General features: G+C 39.5%; 1 protein-coding gene and 1 long non-coding RNA gene across 4 annotated transcripts; one reads left to right on the top strand and one right to left on the bottom strand.

Annotated features, from left to right (window-relative positions):
• Positions 1–4536: 4536 nt before the first annotated feature.
• LOC309494409 lies at positions 4537–11388 on the top strand. 2 transcript variants are annotated; one of them, XR_014204316.1, is made up of 4 exons: positions 4537–4604; positions 8832–8933; positions 9270–9623; positions 10129–11388. It is a non-coding gene; the product is annotated as an uncharacterized lncRNA (long non-coding RNA). The 2 variants fall into 2 exon arrangements; XR_014204317.1 differs by lacking the exon at positions 4537–4604 and having other exon boundaries at positions 8365–8933.
• Positions 11389–17402: 6014 nt separating this feature from the next.
• LOC309495607 (sentrin-specific protease 2-like) lies at positions 17403–24743 on the bottom strand. Of its 2 annotated transcripts, XM_082165431.1 has the most exons (8): positions 20405–21127; positions 19904–20139; positions 19671–19802; positions 18671–18892; positions 18452–18531; positions 18279–18363; positions 18099–18194; positions 17403–17877 (listed from the first exon to the last, which is right to left on the bottom strand). In XM_082165431.1, the coding sequence occupies exons 3-8, from the start codon at positions 19797–19799 to the stop codon at positions 17815–17817; spliced, it is 675 nt and encodes a 224-aa protein (XP_082021557.1). In that variant the 5' UTR covers positions 19800–19802; positions 19904–20139; positions 20405–21127; the 3' UTR covers positions 17403–17814. The 2 variants fall into 2 exon arrangements, with proteins under 2 accessions (XP_082021557.1, XP_082021556.1); XM_082165430.1 differs by lacking the exons at positions 17403–17877; positions 18099–18194; positions 18279–18363; ... (1 more) ...; positions 18671–18892; positions 19671–19802 and adding an exon at positions 24124–24743 and having other exon boundaries at positions 19910–20139; positions 20405–21359.
• Positions 24744–26443: the final 1700 nt, after the last annotated feature.

Below are 26443 nucleotides of genomic sequence, written 5' to 3'. Positions count from 1 at the left end.
CTATTTTTGCTACTGAAACAGAACAAAAACAGTCAATATTGCATCTAAAATGTAAGTGACTTAATTATAACTGTTTATTTACCTGTTGTATGAAATCAATGTCACAGTTTCAATCGTGATTGTATTCAGGAAACAATAGCCTACTCGTCAAGTGAGGTTGCTTAACTCTATCATAGGTTCTAAAATATATAAAAACTCCATATTTGTAATTTTTATAGTCAGTATGTTGTTAACTGGGTTTCTTTTTTGCGTGCTGCGCTCATTTGTTTACGTTTCTCCTGGAGAAGCTGCATGAGCCTCAGCAGGGCAACCTTGTTACCATTGATCAGTAATACATTAATTATCAACTGTTGATTGCAACTTAAAATGAATGTAATAAAATTAGAATAATCTCTCGTTTTAGTGATTCCCAAGTTATTTTTTGTCATTGACGTTCAAATCAGGCTACTCTGGTCGGGCAAGCCAAATTCTCTTTCAGGTAGGCCTATTGTATATATATATAAATATATTAGGGATGTCGGTTAATCGACGTGTGACACCGCTGGGGGCTTTTAAATCGCTAACTTAAAGTAAAATACAGATGTCTGCACAGACTTTAATAATGGTGCTGAGTAGAGCGAACATTTTCAATGAATTCCTATGGAAGTAGGAATTAACTAAAAAACGTTCGCTCTGTTCTGCTCGTTCCTCGCCGTGGGCGCTCACAGTTATGAATGCCTGTTTAGCCAAGAGCTTTTAGTTTAATTTTAAAATGAACGCCATTTCGGGGGGTGGATTGCTTGAATTTATTTTACAAAAGCACAATGTTGTGTTTTATTGCGAGTGTATATAAATATAAGTAAACACTCTGCAGTTTGAATGATGTCCTGTATGAACAAAATTATGTGCCAATTATGTTTTTATGTGTCTACTGTTAAATCACACACACATTCCAGCATTGCAAACTTGACATCGCAGCCTGTTCATTATAGCCTTTATAAAATATAATAAAATAGTAAACCTAACATATACACACTGCTCTGTTTAAATAGTCAGTAGTACAATTCGTACATTCACAGTAAGCACTGCTCCACTGTGATTTTTCCAAGCACATTTTTGCGCGTGTGAAGAGGATGATTTTTTCCGTCGATATTGGAACACGAGTGAAGTACAAAGCCTATAATAAAGAATAGTTTAGCATCCAAATACATCGCAACTGTTGAAATGTTTTGATTCTAATGAAAGGGTTACGTGAGCCCAACACTTACTTTCGTTTTTATTTTTACATTAAATTTAAAGGATTTGTTGTGGAATATTTTGAGTGTATCATAAAATCAGAATAAGGTAAGACAAGTAAAATTTCCCATCTGTAAAATATTTATATATATATATATATATATATATATATATATATATATAAATATATATATATAAATATAGCTGCGAGCAGCGATGGAGGGCCCAAGCCGGTGACACACCACCCCGGTGCCTTTAGTGTAACTAAAGGCACCAGGGTGGCGGTGCCACCGGCTTGGGCCCGCAATCGCTGCTCGCAGCTATATTTATTATTATTCTTCTCTGCATTTAATCGCATTTTTGAGGGCCTAAACATGCTCGAAAACTCACGAAACTTTGCACACGCGTCAGAACTGGCGAAAATGTACATCTGATATAGGTTTCAGAATTGGGCGGGGCAAAATGGCTCGATAGCGCCACCTATAAAAGTTCAACGGAGTGCGCCTCCCGCTATGTTCCACGTACGTGTACGAAATTCGGTACATGTAAGGACCTAATACCTACAAAAAAAGTCTCTTGGAGCGTAGCCGTAAACACAACAGGAAGTCAGCCATTTTCAACTTCCTCTCAGATTTTTGTGCAGTTTTTGCCATTTTCAGGCCTCGTACTTTAACGAACTCCTCCTACAGTTTTAATCTGATCATCTTCAAATTTGGTGAGTGTAATCTTAAGGCCTTTGCGACGTTAAATTGCAAAGATCTTGAGTTTTCATTGAAGGGCGGGTCCTCGGCGGCCTGACAAATTTGTATGTTTCGCCATGAAACAGGAAGTTGCTGTAACTCAGGCATGGAATGTCCAATCTGCCCCAAACTTCACACTTTTGATAAGTGTTCTGTCCTGAACACATGACCATGCTCATATTCAGTTACAGTCATAGCGCCACCTGCTGGCAACAGGAAGTGGCATGTTTAACACTGTTGTGGACTCCTAATAACATATTAAAAAGTGCCAGCAAGTGCTAAACATGCTAACAACATACTAGAAACATGCTAAAACATGCTAGCAAACACTTAGCTAAGTGCTAAAGCATGCTATTACTGCAATTAAATAGGAATTTGCTGTAACACAGGCACGGAATGTCCAATCTGCCCCAAACTTCACACGTTTGATAAGAGTCATGGCCTGAACACATCTACATGAGAATATTCAGTTATAGTAATAGCGCCACCTACTGGTAACAGGAAGTGTCATGTTTAACACGTTGATGCCATTCTAGCAACATGTTAAAAATGCCATTGACTTCTAAACATGCTAGAAACATGTTAAAACATGCTAGCAATACTTAGCTAAGTGCTAAAGCATGCTAATTCAATGAAACAGGATGTTGTTGTTACTCAAGAAGGCAATGTCCAATCTGCGCCAAACTTCACACTTTTGATAAACGTTCTGTCCTGAACACATGACCATGCTCATATTCAGTTACAGTCATAGTGCCACCTGCTGGCAGCAGGAAGTGACATGTTAAACACTGTTGTGGACATATAAAAACATATAAAAAAGTGCCAGCAAGTGCTAAACATGCTAACAACATACTAGAAACATGCTAAAACATGCTAGCAAACACTTAGCTAAGTGCTAAAGCATGCTATTGCTGCAATTAAATAGGAATTTGCTGTAACACAGGCATGGAATGTCCAATCTTCCCCAAACTTAATATGTAACATGCAAGAAACATGCTAGCAACACATAGCTAAGTTCTAAAGCATGCTAGAAATGCCAAAGGAAGCTGTTGTAACTTAAGCATACAATGTCCAATCTACCCCAAACTTCACATGTTTGATAAGAGTTATCTCCTGAACACAAGTCCATGCTCATATTCAGATATAGTCATAACGCCGCCTGCTGGCAACAGGAGGTGACGTTTAACACTGTTCTGGACTCCTAATAACATAAAAAAGTGCCACCAACTGCTAAACATGTTAGCAACATACTTGAAACATGCTATCAAACACTTAGCTAAGTGTTGAAGCATGCTATTACTGCAATTAAATATGAATTTGCTGTAACTCAGGCATACCAATGTCCAATCTACCCCAAAATTAATATGTAATATGCTAGAAACATCATAAAACACGCTAGAAATGCTAAAGGAAGTTGTTGTAACTCAAGCATACAATGTCCAATCTGCCCCAAACTTCACATGTTTGATAAAAGTCCTGCACTGAACACATCTACATAGCGATATTCAGATATAGACATAATCCCACCTACTGGCAACATAAACTGACAGTTAACACAGTAATGCAGTACTAACCACATAACTATTGTGTACTAAGCATGCTAGAAACATACTAAACATGCTAGCAACTACTATATATACCTCCTTAAATGCACATTGCCCAACCATGCTGTCTTCCTAAAGCCACCGAGTGACGATGGCACGAGTGCGAGGGCCCTTTCATCGCTGCTTGCAGCTTTAATTTAAAGTTTATTCTTTAAACACAGGATTGCTTTACTGTAAGTGTATTTGAAACACTTAAGCAAAGGTGATATAGATGTTGTATTCTATTGCTTTGCTGTGGGTGTATTTGGAACACTTAGGTAAAGGTTGTAGATGTTGTATTCTAGGCCATGTATCCTGTGTAAACTGAATTAACCTGTTAACGGACGCACTGTTAACGGACGCGGACGCACTGAAGCATTTTTATTTTTTTTATTAAGTTCAAAGTTACTATCAGATTTAATGTTAAACCTTTACAAACTATACATCATTAAAAAGATATAAGACTCAAGTTTCAGTATTTGACCACTATTGTATTGTGAGAAACTTATAGTGGCAGTTATGTCTTAATTTGTGTCAGGAGTTATGAAATGAAAAAATGAGTCGATACCTTTAATATAAATTATGAGCGTCAGCCGCTCCCATTCAGAAAAAAAACTCTGTGCTGTCGTCATGACAGCACTTGACAAAACAACGTCCTCCAGGGCTTTTAGCTCAAAAATGTGCAGATTTGGAGAAATATTGATAGATTCTCATAGGTTTACATTACTTCTATAGACAGGAATAATATTTATTGAATTTATACCCAAATGCGTCGATGTAATCATTATGAGCGCTTGATTCTTTGATGTACTCTGTTTTCAATTCATACCAATAGCCTGAGGGCGCTATATGCACAATAATAGTCCATATATGGAACATGAAGAAGAGCCATAATCATGTGACATTCCAGGAAGCCTCGAACACACACACAGCTAACAGAGGGCTGTCACTCATAGACATGTATAGAAAGGCTAGATGGCTCAAGGCGGAGTCAGCTGTGTCGTCACTTGGCGGCCATCTTAGGTCAGGAGACTGCGTTGCTGCTCCCTGCTGCTGTGGACGGAAGGTGAGCGACATACGCCAACTAAAATGCTCGTAACTTGCTGAATTCTTGACGGATTTACAAACGGTTTGGTTTATTACAAACCTTATTAACGTGGCTATGATTTGTGCTGATGCCGTTTGTGGCTATAATTTTTCACAAGTATGCAGTTAAATAGCCGCATCCCTGACGTTTATGACACACCAAGCCGTTTGAAAATCGGTTGAAAATTGAGCAAAATATAGTTATTTCAGCACTACATGCACAATAGACTTTAATGTTATAACTGGACGAGCGGTCCTGTCCTAAGATGGCCGCCGTGTGACGTCGTCGGGTCCCATTGGCTCTCAGCGCCGGTAAGCTATCTAGCCTTTCTATACATGTCTATGCTGTCACTTATTTCCAGGGGTTTCAGTACAGCGTAAAAATTGTGACGTTGTAGAGTAGGCGTTCTCCTAATTCCGAATTTGCATAGGTCACCGGTCATGCGCACTAAGTGTACGAGGATACACTGTTTATATACCTGTCTCTATGGATACGCCAACGGTCGGTGTTTTCTTTTTTGCCGCTAATAGAAACAATTAAGGTTCAAATTGAGTATTTATGTCATGTCAAAGTAAATTATTTCTAAATCACACGCTAATATATTACACAATCGCGCCATTAAATCAATCTGAAATATTGGGATAAAACATGATCCCCGGTCACACTTTTAACAAAAATATAAAATAAACTGTTTTAGTACAGGAAAAGTGGATGAACTTAACCTTTCTCTACTGACCAGAAATGTTTCTCAACCCATCTATTAATGTAAGACAATATGAATAAAAGCGCTTCACTTGTTTACACTAATTGCATGATTCTTATAAACCTAGCTACAGTATAATGTAGGCTACTGTCAGTTATTAAAATGGCATAACGTTAAGCCTATTACATGTGCATCAGATACCTGTGTGTGTGTTTACAGTGGCTTCATGTGAGATACCTGTCCTAACTGAGTAATGTGTGCATCAGAGACCTGTGTGTGTGTTTAGGGGCTTCATGCGAGATACCTGTCCTAACTGAGTAATGTGTGCATCAGATACCTGTGTGTGTGTTTACAGGGGCTTCATGTGAGATACCTGTCCTAACTGAGTAATGTGTGCATCAGATACCTGTGTGTGTGTTTACAGGGGCTTCATGTGAGATACCTGTCCTAACTGAGTAATGTGTGCATCAGATACCTGTGTGTGTGTTTACAGGGGCTTCATGTGAGATACCTGTCCTAACTGAGTAATGTGTGCATCAGATACCTGTGTGTGTGTTTACAGGGGCTTCATGTGAGATACCTGTCCTAACTGAGTAATGTGTGCATCAGATACCTGTGTGTGTGTTTACAGGGGCTTCATGTGAGATACCTGTCCTAACTGAGTAATGTGTGCATCAGATACCTGTGTGTGTGTTTACAGGGGCTTCATGCGAGATACCTGTCCTAACTGAGTAATGTGTGCATCAGATACCTGTGTGTGTTTACAGGGGCTTCATGTGAGATACCTGTCCTAACTGAGTAATGTGTGCATCAGATACCTGTGTGTGTGTTTACAGGGGCTTCATGCGAGATACCTGTCCTAACTGAGTAATGTGTGCATCAGATACCTGTGTGTGTGTTTACAGGGGCTTCATGCGAGATACCTGTCCTAACTGAGTAATGTGTGCATCAGATACCTGTGTGTGTGTTTACAGGGGCTTCATGCAAGATACCTGTCCTAACTGAGTAATGTGTGCATCAGATACCTGTGTGTGTGTGTTTACAGGGGCTTCATGCGAGATACCTGTCTTAACTGAGTAATGTGTGCATCAGATACCTGTGTGTGTGTTTACAGGGGCTTCATGCGAGATACCTGTCCTAACTGAGTAATGTGTGCATCAGATACCTGTGTGTGTGTTTACAGGGGCTTCATGCGAGATACCTGTCCTAACTGAGTAATGTGTGCATCAGATACCTGTGTGTGTGTTTACAGGGGCTTCATGCGAGATACCTGTCCTAACTGAGTAATGTGTGCATCAGATACCTGTGTGTGTGTTTACAGGGGCTTCATGCGAGATACCTGTCCTAACTGAGTAATGTGTGCATCAGATACCTGTGTGTGTTTACAGGGGCTTCATGTGAGATACCTGTCCTAACTGAGTAATGTGTGTGTAACCCGTGTCTCAGGTGTAACCGATAACTAATTTAAGTAGCTATAAATTAAAGCTGGCTGATAACAGAAGCTCTAGGTACGACTACGGAGCCTGAAATAGTAAAAGGTCAGCAGAGAACAGACAACACAAAACAGGTCAATTTGAGAAATGTATTATACAAAATTGAAGACAGTTATTTACATTCCCTGCCTATCTAAGCCGGCTTCCTGAGTGCACAACGCACAATAAACCCCACAAAAAAAATAACTTAAAATAAAGAGAAAGTCCATGGAAGTTCTTGGTGTGCGTGTGTGTTTCTTGGAGTATGTATGCTCTTTTCACTACCCGGGTAGGTTTACGTGTGTTCTTATCTGTGTTTCAAATGAAGGCACAGGATGATGATGGTTCCAAAGATGCCATGGCTGGCCACACCAGGCTCTTGGTCCGTTCACTTCTGCGGTTGGCTCGCCACTGACCACCAGGGTCAGATTCAGATGGTCTATCCCTTTCTAAAACCAATCTATACATACAGTACAGAATGCATTAGTTACTATTGCCTCATTTCTGTTCAAATCTAATCAACTTTTCTCCATTCAAATGTCAAATCAAATATAACCAATTGTAAAGGATATAAATACTCTAATCATTACGTAAATGAATAGGTACACATCACACCACATAGTCAGTTCCAATGAACAACTATCAATCATGTACTTCCCACCCAGCACCAGTCGTCATTAAGACGTTGTTTTTTGGGCTAAATCAAGTCGGCCCGTCATAGTCTTCATTTAGCCCAAAAATAGACGTTGAAAATTGGACTTTGTTTGGTCCGTCTGGTTTGGTCCAAATTTAGCCCAAACATAGACGTTGAAAATTGGGCTTTGTTTGGTCCGTCTTGTTTGGTCCAAATTTAGCCCAAACATAGACGTTGAAAATTGGGCTTTGTTTGGTCCGTCTAGTTTGGTCCAAATTTAGCCCAAACATAGACGTTGAAAATTGGGCTTTGTTTGGTCCGTCTTGTTTGGTCCAAATTTAGCCCAAACATAGACGTTGAAAATTGGGCTTTGTTTGGTCCGTCTTGTTTTGTCTAAATTTAGCCCAAACATAGACGTTGAAAATTGGGCTTTGTTTGGTCCGTCTTGTTTTGTCTAAATTTAGCCCAAACATAGACGTTGAAAATTTGGCTTTGTTTGGTGACTTTGGTCCTTCTGATTTGGTCCAATTTTAGCCCAAAAAAAAAAAAACGTTGAAAATTTGGCTTTGTTTATTTAGCCCAAGACCACATATAGCCCTAATATAGCATACATACAATTAAAGTATATTGTAGCAAGTGAAGAAATAGATTGTAGAAATAGTTTCAAAGTTACGTGTCACTGCACATCCCAGGAATACATTATTTGTAAGCACCTATACGTTCGCAAACCATACCTACATGATTTGGCATAAATCCAGCAAAAAGCGCACCCTAGTGGTTCATATCTAGTTGGAAAACGCTTGTGCTGAATATTATTACACCTATTTCTGAACATTTGTTAACAATTAGCCTACATTAAATATGTCTAATGCACCCATAAAAACAGTAAACATCACAGTAGTTTCCGTAGACCCCGATAAACAACAGCACTTAAATATAATAACTGCATATTAATATATTCACATATATGTGAAGCACTGTTAAATATATTGAAATACATTTTGTATATTTAAAATACATTTTAAAATACTTAGAACATGAAGCTTGTTCCTCGTGTTACATATGTTCATAATTAGCCTATATATCATGTAGTTTTTGCTATTTTGTGTCTACACCTCGTTTACCATTTCTAAAGGTAGGCCTATATATTATATTATAATGTAGCCTATTATATATAGCCTATAAATTACTTCAAACATTGTTTTACATTTTCAATGCTTTCATATTCTCATTCTATTTACAGTTTGCGATGCCCACAGGCCTACTATCCACTTAATAATGTATCAGGTTTCAGGATATTTTAGCTGATTATCAAATAATTCACTCCATCAATCTAAATGTATGTAAATGCTGCGTGACTTCTACATGTTTCAATGGGCGCGCGCTGTACATTCAAGCCGCATTTGAACTGGAACGGAGGGCGTTACCATGGAAACGAGGGCAGCTCAACTGACAATCAGCGAAGCTCCGTCTCTCACTGTTGTTTTAACTACTTTAAGGTAAGTTTAGTCCATAAAATTACAAAAAATAGTACATACAAATGTTCCTGACACTTTCTTTCATGTAAATGACTCGCTTCCGTTGAATATTTACTTTATAGAAATGGTTTAGTGTCTTCGCAAAAGTCCGCATCTCAACCGTTAGGCTAACTAGAGGTAACGTTATGTTAGGTTAACTGTAGACTTGAGCTGTAAGTTTGGGCTTTTAATCACATCTTATGTGTAGATGAGAGATTTTGATAGTTTTGTAAAGGTTTTGCTGACAATTGGTCAATGGATGAATGGAAATAAGCTAATTTATTTAACCTAAGTACACACTGTATGGTTAATTCATAGTTATCACGTGACGTCACACCATTACGCCCACCTGGAGGGCAAAATAAGGCTTTCCTCCACTGCCCAGTCCTTTTTATCAGGTTTGTAGTTAGTATTAATGTAGTAAAACAGTGTTATTAAAAGATCAAATTCAATATACGCTTATTCATGATGCATACTTTGTACAGGTAAGCAGATGAACACAGAACAAATTATTTATAGCATAATAATATTGTTTGTCTTCTCCCCTTTACAATATTGTTTGCCATCTAGTCCTGATCACAGAGTTTAGCTCCAAACCCAATTAAGCAGACCTGAGCAGCTGATCCAGGATCACCAGAAACTCTGCAGAACTTTGGTCTGGACACCAGTGTTGTAAGTGCAGAACATATTGCAGGAGATGTCAATATTGTCTCTCAAGGTCCACTTACATACAGAGGTTTACTCCAATCTAGTCCAGCACACCTGAACAAGCTAATCAAGGTGCATAACTCTCTAGCTCAGTAGTCAGTGGTTAAGGGCCGTCTTTATCACAAAATCCTTACAGTGCACTGAAACATTCGCTCCCTAAAAACTCACTATGTTATCGGAAGTTCTGAACCTCAAAACTTTAATCACACGATACTTTGAACTTGCTACTCAAGTTCGCTACAAAATGACATGTGATAGGTGATTTTAAAACACAAACCAATATTATATTTCAGCATAAACATACGTCGCTAGACAGGTAATGTCTAATCAAGCAAACATTTACAATTTATGTATGACTGAAATCTTGCACGTACATGTAGAGGGAAAACTCAAGTGTATACTTTACATTTTGGACAACCATTGTTTTTTTACATTTACATTTTGGTTATTGATTTCTTTCTCACTTTAGATGCTGGAGAAAAAACAGCCTGGCTAAAGCATTCAAAGTGGAAACTTCTGTCGTGGCTCAATAATCCGGGATTGGGATGGTGGAAGGAGCAGAAGATCAGAGATCAGGAAGAGATCTACTGGTGCCCCTGAGGAACTGATTTACCTAATGCGTCAAACATTACCAAACATTTTCATCACTCACCTTCATGTCGTTGCAAACCTGTAAGACTTTCGTTCATCTTTGAAACACAAATGTAGATCTTTTTAATGAAATCTGAGAACTTTCTGTCCCTCCATTTCACAGTTTATGCAACTACAACTTTCAAGCTTTAGAGACATTATAACAATAATCAATGACTCCAGTGGTTTAACCTCAACTTTATGAAGTGAAGTGAATGCTTTGTGTGTGTGCAAAAAACCCATTGCATCTTTATTCACAAAATATACATCTCTGACACGTTCACGGAGCACCACGATTCATCAGTGTTGTGTTGGCGAGAGAGCCAGCGATCTCATGGTGCAACATGCGTCGGAGATACATCATTTGTGAATAAAGACGTAATTGTTTGCGCACATAAGGCATCTGTTAAAAATATCTTCATTTGTGTTCTCCACAAAAGTCTTATGGGTTTGGAGCGACATGAGGGTAAGTAATTAATGACAGAATTTACATTTTTGTGTGAACTATCCCTTTACTGTTTTCTAATGTGGTTATAATTGGTCATTGTTCTGTTTTATTTTTACAATATTTATGTTATATATGTATATATACATATTTATGTTATATGTTACAATATTTTTAAGATTTATTGTTTTGAAAAAATGTTTATACAGAAAAGAAAAATTTGATAAGTCACAGTAAAAACTTTATAATTGTTTTTAAAAAATTATGTTTCAAATAAATGCTGTTCTTTTTAAAGTTCTATTCAAAGAATACTGAAAACTGTATCATAGTTTCCACAAAAATATGAAGCCGTACAACTGATAATTTTTTTTTGATAATCAAATCATCATATTATAATGATTTCTGAAGGATCATGTGACACTGAAGACTGAAGTAATGATGCTGAAAATTCAGCTTTGCATCACATGAATAAATTACACATTACTATATATTTACATGTATATTTATGAAATGTTATTTTTATTGTAGTAATATTTCACAATATAACTGTTTTTAGGGTATGCTTCATCAAATGCAGGCTTAAGATGTGATCAGGAAAGTGTTTTTTATGTGAAAGATGTATCTGATGTGTCAATAAATGGTTTGCAAATCTTTTATGAATTGTCTTATTATGAATATTAAATATAATCATGAATTCACGGTTGACATTAGGCCTGAAAATGACGTCTTTTCAACTCACTTTACAACCTAATTTAGACGCGATTGGGACGTCCTTTTATTGGCGTCTTTTCAACGACCTGGAAAAGACGGCTTTTCACCTTTCACTTTTCAACCAAATTTTAACGTTGTTTAGACGTCTGGCAATGTCGTCTTTTCGACGTCTTTTCAACGAGTTTTTGCTGGGTGGGTTCCATCTCACAGTATAGAAATAAAATCATGAGATTTCTGAAACCAGATATTTATGATTTTAACCTTTTAAATCTATTTATACATCTTAATAACATTTTAAACATCACATTTTAATATATTTATTCTTTTTAACAGTTAAGTTGAACTTCTGCTCCTCATATACATATCAAACATGTATATTTGCAATTAAATGAAGTAAATCACCCTTATTTTACATATGAAAACAATAGGATAAACACTACCTCAATTAAATGACTTCTAAGTCAACAAAACAGAGTATAAAGGCACCTTTAGCGGTGTGAATACCATCAAAGATCTGCTACAGTGGTGACTAGCTTATCTGAGCTAGAAAACAAACCAAAACAAATTCACATTTAAATGTTAACGATTAGCACGCGGCTAGCGCGATTAGCGATCTTTTATGAGCATCTCAAACAACATAAAACAATCTGAATCTGTGTCTATATAGTATCAAACAGCAAGAATCAGGTTCAAAACTCCGATTGGTTTTAAAAGAACGGTATTTCGCGCCATAATGGAGCTAGCACAATCAGCATAACACTCGCATTAGTATTATCATCCTTACCGGAGATTTCTCGGGGAGCTCGCAGAGATATGCGGCTTAACTCTCTCTCGTAACTTTCAACCTAATGGACACACAATATTTCAGTATTTGGTCATATTTGGAGATTTTTCTTTGAATTTCTATCCCTCAGAGGATATTTTCCATACCAGTCTTTGTTGCTTTCTAGCAGCGTCTTCACTGGAGGAAAGGCGTGTTTGATTTAATAGAAAAAATCCCTGGGGTGTACGCGCCACCCTCAGGCAGAGTAGAGAGTTGCACTCCAGTAACCTTGTGCGGGTTACATGTGCATCAGATACCTGTGTGTGTGTTTACAGGGGCTTCATGCGAGATACCTGTCCTAACTGAGTAATGTGTGCATCAGATACCTGTGTGTGTGTTTACAGGGGCTTCATGTGAGATACCTGTCCTAACTGAGTAATGTGTGCATCAGATACCTGTGTGTGTGTTTACAGGGGCTTCATGTGAGATACCTGTCCTAACTGAGTAATGTGTGCATCAGATACCTGTGTGTGTGTTTACAGGGGCTTCATGCGAGATACCTGTCCTAACTGAGTAATGTGTGCATCAGATACCTGTGTGTGTTTACAGGGGCTTCATGTGAGATACCTGTCCTAACTGAGTAATGTGTGCATCAGATACCTGTGTGTGTTTACAGGGGCTTCATGCGAGATACCTGTCCTAACTGAGTAATGTGTGCATCAGATACCTGTGTGTGTGTTTATAGGGGCTTCATGCGAGATACCTGTCCTAACTGAGTAATGTGTGCATCAGATACCTGTGTGTGTGTTTACAGGGGCTTCATGCGAGATACCTGTCTTAACTGAGTAATGTGTGCATCAGATACCTGTGTGTGTGTGTTTACAGGGGCTTCATGTGAGATACCTGTCCTAACTGAGTAATGTGTGCATCAGATACCTGTGTGTGTGTTTACAGGGGCTTCATGCGAGATACCTGTCCTAACTGAGTAATGTGTGCATCAGATACCTGTGTGTGTGTTTACAGGGGCTTCATGCGAGATACCTGTCCTAACTGAGTAATGTGTGCATCAGATACCTGTGTGTGTTTACAGGGGCTTCATGTGAGATACCTGTCCTAACTAAGTAATGTGTGCTTCAGATACCTGTGTGTGTGTTTACAGGGGCTTCATGCGAGATACCTGTCCTAACTGAGTAATGTGTGCATCAGATACCTGTGTGTGTGTGTGTGTGTGTGTGTGTGTGTGTGTGTGTGTGTGTGTGTGTGTGTGTGTGTGTGTGTGTGTGTGTGTGTGTGTGTGTGTGTGTGTGTGTGTGTGTGTGTGTGTGTGTGTGTGTGTGTGTGTGTGTGTGTGTGTGTGTGTGTGTTAGGGGCTTCATGTGAGATACCTGTCCTAACTGAGTAATGTGTGCATCAGATGTGTGTGTGTGTTTACAGGGGCTTCATGCGAGATACCTGTCCTAACTGAGTAATGTGTGCATCAGATACCTGTGTGTGTGTGTGTGTGTGTGTGTGTGTGTGTTTACAGGGGCTTCATGCGAGATACCTGTCCTAACTGAGTAATGTGTGCATCAGATACCTGTGTGTGTGTGTTTACAGGGGCTTCATGTGAGATACCTGTCCTAACTGAGTAATGTGTGCATCAGATACCTGTGTGTGTGTGTGTGTGTGTGTGTGTGTTTACAGGGGCTTCATGCGAGATACCTGTCCTAACTGAGTAATGTGTGCATCAGATACCTGTGTGTGTTTACAGGGGCTTCATGCGAGATACCTGTCCTAACTGAGTAATGTGTGCATCAGATACCTGTGTGTGTGTGTGTTTACAGGGACTTCATGTGAGATACCTGTCCTAACTGAGTAATGTGTGCATCAGATACCTGTGTGTGTGTGTGTGTGTTTACAGGGGCTTCATGCGAGATACCTGTCCTAACTGAGTAATGTGTGCATCAGATACCTGTGTGTGTTTACAGGGGCTTCATGCGAGATACCTGTCCTAACTGAGTAATGTGTGCATCAGATACCTGTGTGTGTGTGTGTGTGTTTACAGGGGCTTCATGCGAGATACCTGTCCTAACTGAGTAATGTGTGCATCAGAGACCTGTGTGTGTGTTTACAGGGGCTTCATGTGAGATACCTGTCCTAACTGAGTAATGTGTGCATCAGATACCTGTGTGTGTGTTTACAGGGGCTTCATGTGAGATACCTGTCCTAACTGAGTAATGTGTGCATCAGATACCTGTGTGTGTGTTTACAGGGGCTTCATGTGAGATACCTGTCCTAACTGAGTAATGTGTGCATCAGATACCTGTGTGTGTGTTTACAGGGGCTTCATGCGAGATACCTGTCCTAACTGAGTAATGTGTGCATCAGATACCTGTGTGTGTGTTTACAGGGGCTTCATGCAAGATACCTGTCCTAACTGAGTAATGTGTGCATCAGATACCTGTGTGTGTGTGTTTACAGGGGCTTCATGCGAGATACCTGTCTTAACTGAGTAATGTGTGCATCAGATACCTGTGTGTGTGTTTACAGGGGCTTCATGCGAGATACCTGTCCTAACTGAGTAATGTGTGCATCAGATACCTGTGTGTGTGTTTACAGGGGCTTCATGCGAGATACCTGTCCTAACTGAGTAATGTGTGCATCAGATACCTGTGTGTGTGTTTACAGGGGCTTCATGCGAGATACCTGTCCTAACTGAGTAATGTGTGCATCAGATACCTGTGTGTGTGTTTACAGGGGCTTCATGCGAGATACCTGTCCTAACTGAGTAATGTGTGCATCAGATACCTGTGTGTGTTTACAGGGGCTTCATGTGAGATACCTGTCCTAACTGAGTAATGTGTGCATCAGATACCTGTGTGTGTGTTTACAGGGGCTTCATGCGAGATACCTGTCCTAACTGAGTAATGTGTGCATCAGATACCTGTGTGTGTGTTTACAGGGGCTTCATGTGAGATACCTGTCCTAACTGAGTAATGTGTGCATCAGATACCTGTGTGTGTGTTTACAGGGGCTTCATGTGAGATACCTGTCCTAACTGAGTAATGTGTGCATCAGATACCTGTGTGTGTGTTTACAGGGGCTTCATGCGAGATACCTGTCCTAACTGAGTAATGTGTGCATCAGATACCTGTGTGTGTTTACAGGGGCTTCATGTGAGATACCTGTCCTAACTGAGTAATGTGTGCATCAGATACCTGTGTGTGTTTACAGGGGCTTCATGCGAGATACCTGTCCTAACTGAGTAATGTGTGCATCAGATACCTGTGTGTGTGTTTACAGGGGCTTCATGCGAGATACCTGTCCTAACTGAGTAATGTGTGCATCAGATACCTGTGTGTGTGTTTACAGGGGCTTCATGCGAGATACCTGTCTTAACTGAGTAATGTGTGCATCAGATACCTGTGTGTGTGTGTTTACAGGGGCTTCATGTGAGATACCTGTCCTAACTGAGTAATGTGTGCATCAGATACCTGTGTGTGTGTTTACAGGGGCTTCATGCGAGATACCTGTCCTAACTGAGTAATGTGTGCATCAGATACCTGTGTGTGTGTTTACAGGGGCTTCATGCAAGATACCTGTCCTAACTGAGTAATGTGTGCATCAGATACCTGTGTGTGTGTTTACAGGGGCTTCATGCGAGATACCTGTCCTAACTGAGTAATGTGTGCATCAGATACCTGTGTGTGTGTTTACAGGGGCTTCATGCGAGATACCTGTCTTAACTGAGTAATGTGTGCATCAGATACCTGTGTGTGTGTGTTTACAGGGGCTTCATGTGAGATACCTGTCCTAACTGAGTAATGTGTGCATCAGATACCTGTGTGTGTGTTTACAGGGGCTTCATGCGAGATACCTGTCCTAACTGAGTAATGTGTGCATCAGATACCTGTGTGTGTTTACAGGGGCTTCATGTGAGATACCTGTCCTAACTAAGTAATGTGTGCATCAGATACCTGTGTGTGTGTTTACAGGGGCTTCATGCGAGATACCTGTCCTAACTGAGTAATGTGTGCATCAGATACCTGTGTGTGTGTGTTTAGGGGCTTCATGTGAGATACCTGTCCTAACTGAGTAATGTGTGCATCAGATGTGTGTGTGTGTGTGTGTGTGTGTGTGTGTGTGTGTGTGTGTGTGTGTGTGTGTGTGTGTGTGTGTGTTTACAGGGGCTTCATGCGAGATACCTGTCCTAACTGAGTAATGTGTGCATCAGATACCTGTGTGTGTGTGTGTGTGTGTGTGTGTGTGTGTGTGTGTTTACAGGGGCTTCATGCGAGATACCTGTCCTAACTGAGTAATGTGTGCATCAGATACCTGTGTGTGTGTGTTTACAGGGGCTTCATGTGAGATACCTGTCCTAACTGAGTAATGTGTGCATCAGATACCTGTGTGTGTGTGTGTGTGTGTTTACAGGGGCTTCATGCGAGATACCTGTCCTAACTGAGTAATGTGTGCATCAGATACCTGTGTGTGTTTACAGGGGCTTCATGCGAGATACCTGTCCTAACTGAGTAATGTGTGCATCAGATACCTGTGTGTGTGTGTGTGTGTTTACAGGGGCTTCATGCGAGATACCTGTCCTAACTGAGTAATGTGTGCATCAGATACCTGTGTGTGTGTGTTTACAGGGACTTCATGTGAGATACCTTTCCTAACTGAGTAATGTGTGCATCAGATACCTGTGTGTGTGTGTGTGTGTGTGTGTTTACAGGGGCTTCATGCGAGATACCTGTCCTAACTGAGTAATGTGTGCATCAGATACCTGTGTGTGTTTACAGGGGCTTCATGCGAGATACCTGTCCTAACTGAGTAATGTGTGCATCAGATACCTGTGTGTGTGTGTGTGTGTTTACAGGGGCTTCATGCGAGATACCTGTCCTAACTGAGTAATGTGTGCATCAGAGACCTGTGTGTGTGTTTACAGGGGCTTCATGTGAGATACCTGTCCTAACTGAGTAATGTGTGCATCAGATACCTGTGTGTGTGTTTACAGGGGCTTCATGTGAGATACCTTTCCTAACTGAGTAATGTGTGCATCAGATACCTGTGTGTGTTTACAGGGGCTTCATGTGAGATACCTGTCCTAACTGAGTAATGTGTGCATCAGATACCTGTGTGTGTTTACAGGGGCTTCATGTGAGATACCTTTCCTAACTGAGTAATGTGTGCATCAGATACCTGTGTGTGTGTTTACAGGGGCTTCATGTGAGATACCTGTCCTAACTGAGTAATGTGTGCATCAGATACCTGTGTGTGTGTTTACAGGGCTTGTGTAATAATGTTTTTATGCAAAATTCATGCTTCTTTAATTAGCTCACAGACTTTACACACGTTCTTAGAGAATTTCAAATAAAATCTGTATATTCTAGTATATCTATTAGAATATAAATATAGATTTTATTTGAAATTATCTTAGAACTTCTGTAAAGTCTAGAGGTAAACCTAGAAACCTAGGTATTTACTAACTTTTCCACTGCTATCTTAAAACAACATACTGACAACTATTTGTTCATACTCAACTTTATTAAAAAAAAGAAAATATCAAATATTGACAGCAAGCAGAACAAGGCAGGATTTCAGCTTGTGGATGTCTCAGGACACATTCTTTACAGGATAGTCTGATGTACTATCTCCCACACCATCACCTTCCGTATGACTGGAATGTCACACTATATGGAAAAAGAGAACAATCATGTACAGACAAATTTTGATCATGGATTTTGACAAAACATTAAAAGCTTTTGAAGATTTATCAGTGAGTGATATAGTTGCTAAGGTGTTCCATGTTAGTCCTAAGTTTAGAGTGAGGTATAAACTAGTGTGCTAGTGGATAGATATGGTTATTGATAAAGTCAAACAAGTGTTAAGAATAAAGTTTGTGAGAATGTACCTGTCTGAAAGTAAGTGGCTTTCCTTGAGAAAGGAAGTCTGCATATTTGCAGATAAACACACCACAGTCATTTCCATTTGTCTGTTTGGGAATTGCCTAGAAACAAGTAAGTATAACGGTTAACAAAAGGACACAGTTTAAATAATATTTGTATAACTTCTTATATGAGGGTATGCATACGTTGGTTCTCATTCGGCCGATGGTCCATCTGGAAGCCTCAAAGCAGCAGGCTTTTTTGATTTTGTGTTCCTCCATGAGGTATTTCCTGTTAATTAATCACACATGAGACATGCATACAAGCCTTGAAAGCATTTTGAGGTTAAAAACCAAAGTTGCAATTGGACATAACTCACAACAATGTGTGACAGATCTCATCATGTCTCTGACCCATGGAGTCATAGCACTGGATGGTCTGGGATTTGAAATCAATTACCTGGTGATAAGCAAATGGAGGTAAAAGTTTTTCTTTAAATAGTGAAAAAGTATATATATATACCATTTTTATACTTTTAATAGTGTATAGACATAGTAACAATGTATTACAAAGGCATTGCTATTCATAAATTACTTACAGCCAAAGCCCAGTGCAAGCCAAGATGCAAAGGAACAAGAACTAGATCACAGAGGAAGAGATCCACTGTTTTTGTCCATTTCTTCACTGCTGCATTGCCTGCAAAATGTCCGTCACTACTCAGAAGCTTTGGGTAGAAAAATGTGCTCAAACAGTACACTTTAATGCCTTCCTGCTGTTCATTGCTCCTCTTCATTAGCAGAGACAAATAGAAGTTGATAACCTTGAAAACATAAGAGTAAAAACAATCATAATACACACATCCCCAACAGAGCTTTTTAAAATGCTCAGATTAATCAGACCAATGCCAATATTTAAAGAAATCAGAGATTGTTGTGTCCAACTTGATGTCTGTGTGATTTTAATGCAAACAAGCAAAACAGTGATAGATATATAACAAAGATTATTAGCTACAATATTATTAGTACCATTTATCCAAAAAATAATAGGGGTGGTGGTGGCGCAATGGATAAGACACATGCCTTTGGTGTGAGAGACCCGGGTTCGAATCCACTGTGAGACACCAATGTGTCCCTGAGCAAGACACTTAACCCCTAGTTGCTCCAGAGGCGTGCGACCTCTGACATATATAGCAATTGTAAGTCGCTTTGTATAAAAGCATCAGCTAAATGAATAAATGTAAATGTAAATGTAATCAATATTTATTGAACGATAAAAAGCGTGACAAGTTTACTAAAAGAATTATGCTGGATGAAGTCAATGTGAATGTACACAATTACAACTGACTTTACTTCTATAATGTGACTGAGACAGAAAGAATTTACACATGAAAAAAAAAGTATCTATTCATCAAAAGTGATGTCGATGGTAGTTGGTCAGAGGGGAGGGGTTAAAAAGTAAGCGAAATATGCAGAGTCATCAAGCAAGTAGTTGCATTTTGATTCATTGTGAACATTTTCTTTTTTGAGAAAGAAAGTGTACTGGATAATCATAAATAAAGGTAATATTTAATCTTACTGTATGTTCACTTACACTCTTACCATGTCATTGAGCCAGGAACCCTCCTCCAGCGTTGCCAGGTCGCTCTGTCTGATGCATAGTTTGAAAGCTGTGCTTATTACCATGTTTGGGTCATCTTGTTTCAGAATATGTCTCACCTCTGATGCCATGTCCTAAAAACAAATGCAACGTACATATATAAACAAGCTCAAAGAATTTGCTCAGTGGACAGATGTTATTGACAGAACATTTTATTTCACAATCATATTCTCACCTTTGTTAACCTAGGTAAGTTTTCACTATGGTTCACAAGATTGTCAGAGTTTATCAGTGTGGATTCTTTCCTGGTTTCTTCCACAGAGACCTCCACACCACATGACTGAGGAGAAAATCACAAACAACTTAAATTTCAACCATTAATAGCAGATTCATTAATAGTAATGTAACTGTATATTGCCTGGTCTTTGTCCATCTCTGTCGTCTTAGACTTTTTATGGAAATGGTCATCACCTGATAAGGAAATGAACAGAATATGAAAAAGAATAAAGAGCATAGAGATATTTTCAACAATGAAATTTTAAAAGGTTGGCAAATGCCAAGACAAGTCATATGTACTATACACCAAGTTGACAGGTCAACAAAACAAAAAAGAAAAATACATCATTTACAAAAAATAACCCTTTGACAAACAATGATTATATAGTATTGTAATGCTACAAGATCAAAAAAAATTTATTTGATTTTATATACACCATTTAATTGTAATATAACAAACCTTCATTAGCAACTGCCATCGCTCTCATTTTGCGTTTTCTGACAGTTTTTTGTTTGGCCTTCTTACAGCGACTTGGTAAAGCCCGAAGGTTTTGCTTGACAGTTTCTTGCTGCTGGAGAACCAGGCCATGATCCTTAGGTAAACTGTCTTTGAGTGTTTTACAAAGCTCATGAACAACACAGGATGCATTCTGAATTGCCTCCTTGTTGGTGCACATATATGACACATCATGTAACTGTTTGAGCTCTTCACGCAAGCGCTGCTGATCTGCTCCTACACCAGTTGACTGTGGCTCACTGTTGTGTGTCTGTTTCCTTGGGTAAGGAAGAGGACTAACACAAAAGTCACTAGAGAAGTCTTCTTGAGTGCTGTTCTCAGTGATTGGTGGATTTGTTAGAGCAACACTGAAATCCAGAGTTATATATGGGCTTCGACAATAGACTGGGCTAAGGTCTCCCCATGTTTTGTCAGAGTGGCTAAAAACAGCGAAGAAATGCTTGCATGGTAAGAACGTTGTTTTGAAGAGGACACATTCACAAGATGGGTACCGTTTCGAGTCTCCAAGTTCTACTCTGTACCATGCAGAGGTGGTCTCACTCTTCACCTTGAAAGATTCCTTTCCAAGTACCTCGACATGCTCTTTTGTATAGATGGAAGCTGCTTGGATGCTGTTTAAGCAATGTTTGACAAAACTCCTGGGCCTGTCTCTCAGGAACATTGGCACATCTGGATTGTATGTTTTGCATTCACTACTGTAGATGAAGTTGAGTCTCCCGTAGGATAGCAATTGTTCAGGGATGAAATCGCATATCATAGTTTCAAGCAGAGATGTAAGACTTCCTGTGCCAGAAAATTTGAGGTAGAAGCTCTTCAATGATTTATTGAGGGCCTCAACTCCATTGTTGGTGGTCACTGCCACAGAGAATCCTTGTGGCACAAAGGCCCTACACCACCGCTGAAAAAGAAAAGAACATATTACTTTGATAAAGGTAGCCGATGCAGAAAAAAAAATTAACATTACACCCAGTCTATACTGGATGCATAAAAACAAATATCCTAAACCAGTCCAGGCAGTGGGAAAAATATATTGAGGCATCTATTTCCTAGACTCAGCGCAACTACCATAATCACATGTAGACTGAATCAGTGATGATGATGACTTGCTTTTGTTGTGTCTGTCTGGTGTTGACGGCGTAATAATTTTAGAGAAAACTAAATGCTGGCCTGTCCCTTTTATACCAATCTAAATGTACTGTACAACAATTGAACACGGAACATGTCCAGTGCAGTACCTCACCTCCCGAATACATAGCCACCTTGTATCAACATAATGTCTGACTTCAAATGACTTCTTGTAAACATTGCTCTCCTTCAGTCTGTCAACCTCCCTATCCAGGGTTTTTCCTGGCTGAAAATGAGGCGGACGTGGCAAAATCCGATAGCTCGGTACATCTAGGGGGGTCCGGGGGCATGCCCCCCCGGAAGAAAATGTTTTACATTTTAAAGATAAATGCATTAATCTGGTGCATCTTTTTATGTATAATGACCTCTAGAAGGTGAAAAAAAAAAAAAAACACTTTTTACAAGCATGTATTTATTTATTTTTAGGTATTTTAATAATCAGATAATTTGATTTTATTTACAGTTCATAGGGGGCCATATTAACAACATTGTGGTTGAATAACAATCATTTGCTTTCATTTACACATTTTCACAACCAGAAAAATGTGTCTCTTTCAGGTTGTGATAACTGACAGGTGATGTTGAAAAGGGGGAGGGGCAGGGGCTCGTGCGCTTTCGCAGAAATTTACCTTGCTCCATTTGAGACAAGCACATTTAGGTGCTTAAAGCCCTGCATTTCAGCCCGAGCCCGACGTGCCAATATTATTATTATTGACTTATTTATGCCCCTAGGGCCGGGCTTCGGGCCAATTCTCACGTCATAGAATTATGACATGCCGGCCGGGCCTCGGGCTTTTTTTGGGTTATCCTTCTTTTTATATTTTTAGACATTAATAAAAAAAATATGAGAAGCTGACGACGACGATAGAAAAACAAACATAGAAAGACATTTCATAACCTCATAACTTTCATAATCTTATAATTACACAGTGACATATGACTGACACGACAGTCTCATGCACGCACGCACACACACACACACACATACGCACGCACACACACACACAGAAGGTTTCCCATCAGCGCGACCCACGATTCACCTCATGTGCAAATAATGGAGAATATTAAGAGAAAAAATCGCAGATGGCCAACTTAAAACGCAGCGGGAAGAGTGATAGCCTACAAGAGAGGAGGACTGGGTTAAAACCTTAGGCTACACTGTGGATGCTATTCTTTTTCTCCACGATGCTCTGTAAAAGACTGCTCTAACTTTTCGTTTCATTGGACTTTATTTTCGTTTAACTGTTGGAAACTACGGATGCTTTTCGTTTGATTGGACTTTTATTTTCGTTTAACTGTTGGAAACTACTGGAAAAAAGAATGGCCATGTTCTGTCGTGCATTTTTGAGGTAAGATAACCTGCAAGTTTATTTAATTTAATTGGTTTAGATAGGCTATTGCTCCTTTCGTTTGCGAGCGCTGGTTCGAGCAGCCTGAGCCTGCCTCAGTATTTCAAAAAAAGTTTGTTTTACTCACTGTGGTTTAATAAATAATCATTTGTTAAATTAACTGTCTGTGTGATATGCTTGAAGTGTTTTATAGCCTATCTATGGATTGTAGCCAAGTAAAGTAGCCTATTAGCGTTGATTTGAGAGGCTAAATTGATCAAACATGTTGTAGGCTATACTCGCTGTCGGTTCGGCTACTTGGTCGTCATTTAAAAAAAAAATGCTCCAATACATTTGTCTAAATTAACATGATAAAGAAATTAAAAGAAACATAACTAACAAAACTGACCTATTTTCATGGCTGCAAATAGGGCAGGCTGCCGCTGTGTAATAATAATAATAAAAAAAACGGACTCGAGTCGGACTCGGGCTGATAATTCTGATGAGCTGTCGGACTTGTGCTTGAGCGTCTCGGGCCAGGGCCGGGCTCGTGCTTATTCTGATGCAGTCGAAATGCGCAGAACGGTTTGAGAATGGAATGGAACCCGGCCGTGAACCCGCTGCGGAATCGTGTCGGTGGAAAAGAGGCATCTAATCATGTGATTCCGTCTTGAGTTTTTGTCGACAGACGGAGGCGGCCCGAAATTTGACGGAGGCGGCCGCCTCACAATTCTCTATGCAGGAAAAACCCTGCTATCACATGATGATTCACTTGGGGCACTAGCTATCTCACGCAGATGGCCAAGTAGTTGACTTTGCTCAGAGAGGGACAACTTGTTCTTGGCTGCCAGAAAGAGAGTATATGGGATATTAAATTAAACACTGTAAAAATAGGAATTACCTATATGTTTCAGATGACTAATTAACAGTACAAATTAAATGCAAATAAATGAAACTAAGAAAACAATGTAATACACTATTGAAAGTATTTTGAAAGATGTTTTTGAAAAACTCAAATGTAAATTTAAGGATGTATTGGTTTACTTATAATGAAAAGTAAAAAAAAAAATTAAAAAAATAGCAAAAAGCAAAAGCAAAATATACATCACCACATGTCCAGGATTATAATGAAAACCAAAGACTATAATGGAATTCTGGTATAAAAAAAAAAAACAATGATAGTAATAACTAACTTCAGCTGTACTGTACCTTGTCTTGTCCATCGTATCCAAGCTTGCTCACGATGGAATGAGCATAAATACTTCTGTGCATTTGGAAATGTATGGTCCAGAGCTTGATATTCCTGTTGTGAATAATCAAGCATGAAGTACTTTGGCTCCCAATGCAGGTTCCACTGTTTCAGGATGGTAAGAGCTTCAGCTATCGCTGTGGTTGTCTCATTTTCACATATAAACTCAGCAACCGGTTTGTAGCCAACATTAGTCCGAACAACAACCAGAAACAGGGGCAATGCATATTTGGTAGTTCTGTAGGTGGCATCAAGTAGGACCATATCTCCATAACGCTCAAGTAAATGCTGCTGTTGTATGTTTTGATGAATAAACAAGAATGTTTCTTGTGATGTTGTCGTCTCCGGTGTGTGTATCTCCTCAAAATCAGATTCTTCGGTGACTGGAAATCCACTTCTTTGTGCATTCACTTCAACATGAATTTCTGTCTGATGTCTGTAGTTCTCTGTGCACTGCCTAAAGAAAAACTGGGCACCTGAATCTGTTAGTTTCCATTCATCAATTTTCTTTTCCAGTTGAAGTTGATCAAAGCCAGAGTATTTTCCAGCAAGTAAGGCCTGGTGCACATGGTTTTGAATAACATGGCTTGATGGGTAGTATGGGTCCTGTGGGTGTGGTAGAACACTTCCCATGCAAGAAAGCTCTTTCTGGACAAAGGTTTTCAGAACCTTCTTCAGGAAAGGGACAGAGGTCATTCCAAGTGAAACATATTCATGTATTTTGTCACGCACCCCTTGATGGATCTTATTTGAGAAATGACAGTTATCTGGAATTAAAATTGCAACTGACATTATAATGGAACAAGTAAAAGAATTCCACACGTCTGAATTTAATGTTTTTGAAATATTGGAATTATCTGTGGTTCGCTCTCCTCTGTTTTCTGTCTCAGGCTTACTTCTGCAAATTCCTCGGAGGACGGATGCCAGGATGGGCAGGACCCCACCTGGAGCAAATCCAGGACAGCGGAATTGTTAGAACATAACCAGACTCGGGAGATGGGTGAAAAGACATTACAAAAGGCCTTTTCACATGTTACATTACTGCATAAATATGGCCTCCCAGTTTAGAACTGGATCGAAATTTGCAACACAATTGTTATAGATTAGATTCCACCCATCTCCTAGACATGAACACTGAACACACACCTCCATCACTATACCCTCATCAACATCATCACCTGGAGTAGATAGAGTCTATCCAGGCTGAACACTATACATCATACGAAGATGTGTCATCTTCACACTAACAGATCCAGATAGCTTCACACACAGGATGGAGCTGATCTCATGATCATGGTCTGACAGAGACACAGAGAATAGCATACGCTATTCACAACAAACTGCCAACTAATGTAACACACATGGAAAACGGAATGGCTACAGTCACAAATCAAGGCAAATTCTAAGGCAGACATGCCATTCAATTTCAAACTCTATAGCTGTGTCCCAATGTGAAGGCTGCATCCTCCGAAGGCCGTATTTGAAGGCCGATTGGCCGCATTTGAAGGCCGATTGCGTCACAGCGGCGCGACGAAGGACGTCCCAATTCAAAGGCTGCATCCTTGGAAGGTCGCATTTGAAGGCCGATTGCGTCACCGCGGCGAGATGAAGGCTGTCCCAATTCAGTTCTGCATCCTCCGAAGGCCGTATTCGAAGGCCGGTTGCGTCATCGTAACGCGACGAAGGCTACCCTGATTCAAAAGCGACGCCAAATGCTTCCTTCGTTTCCTCGTGAAAGGAAGGATACATAAATGGACACTTAGCGGCCTATCCTACCCTATTCTACCCCATAAGTCATTGCGCGCCGTTGACGACAGCATTTATTTATTTATTTATTTTTAAAGGCGGTCGAGACTAGAGATCGGTGGTGGACAGCAAATTCACATTTAAATGTAAGTATATGTTTTCATTTATTTAAATGGCTAGCGAAACCGAGTTAAAGTTTATTATAAACTTCATCTTAACTCCTTCGTCACCATTGCGTGGCTTCATTTGTCAGGTAGTTTGAGGCAAAACTTGTGCTAATATTAGTTTAACGACCTATTTGTAATATTTGCACTAGTCTATCTCACTTGTGTAGGCTATTATAAGAAATATCACTCACCCTAAAGCCCACAACAATAAGAAAAGCAGTTGATAAGGCAATGGGGTTTCACTTGTATGTGTTTTTGTAGTGCTGTCATGCAAGCTATGTGGTCTTAACCAAATTTGAGTATATAGAAATATGATTTCTTAATTATTTTGTATGTCTTGATGTGTCATATTTTGCAGTGTTAACAA

The sequence above is a fragment of the Leuciscus leuciscus genome (genome assembly GCF_965113295.1).
Source record: "Leuciscus leuciscus genome assembly, chromosome: 3".
Taxonomy (NCBI): domain Eukaryota; kingdom Metazoa; phylum Chordata; class Actinopteri; order Cypriniformes; family Leuciscidae; genus Leuciscus; species Leuciscus leuciscus.
This window is presented reverse-complemented; position numbering and strand designations above follow the sequence as displayed.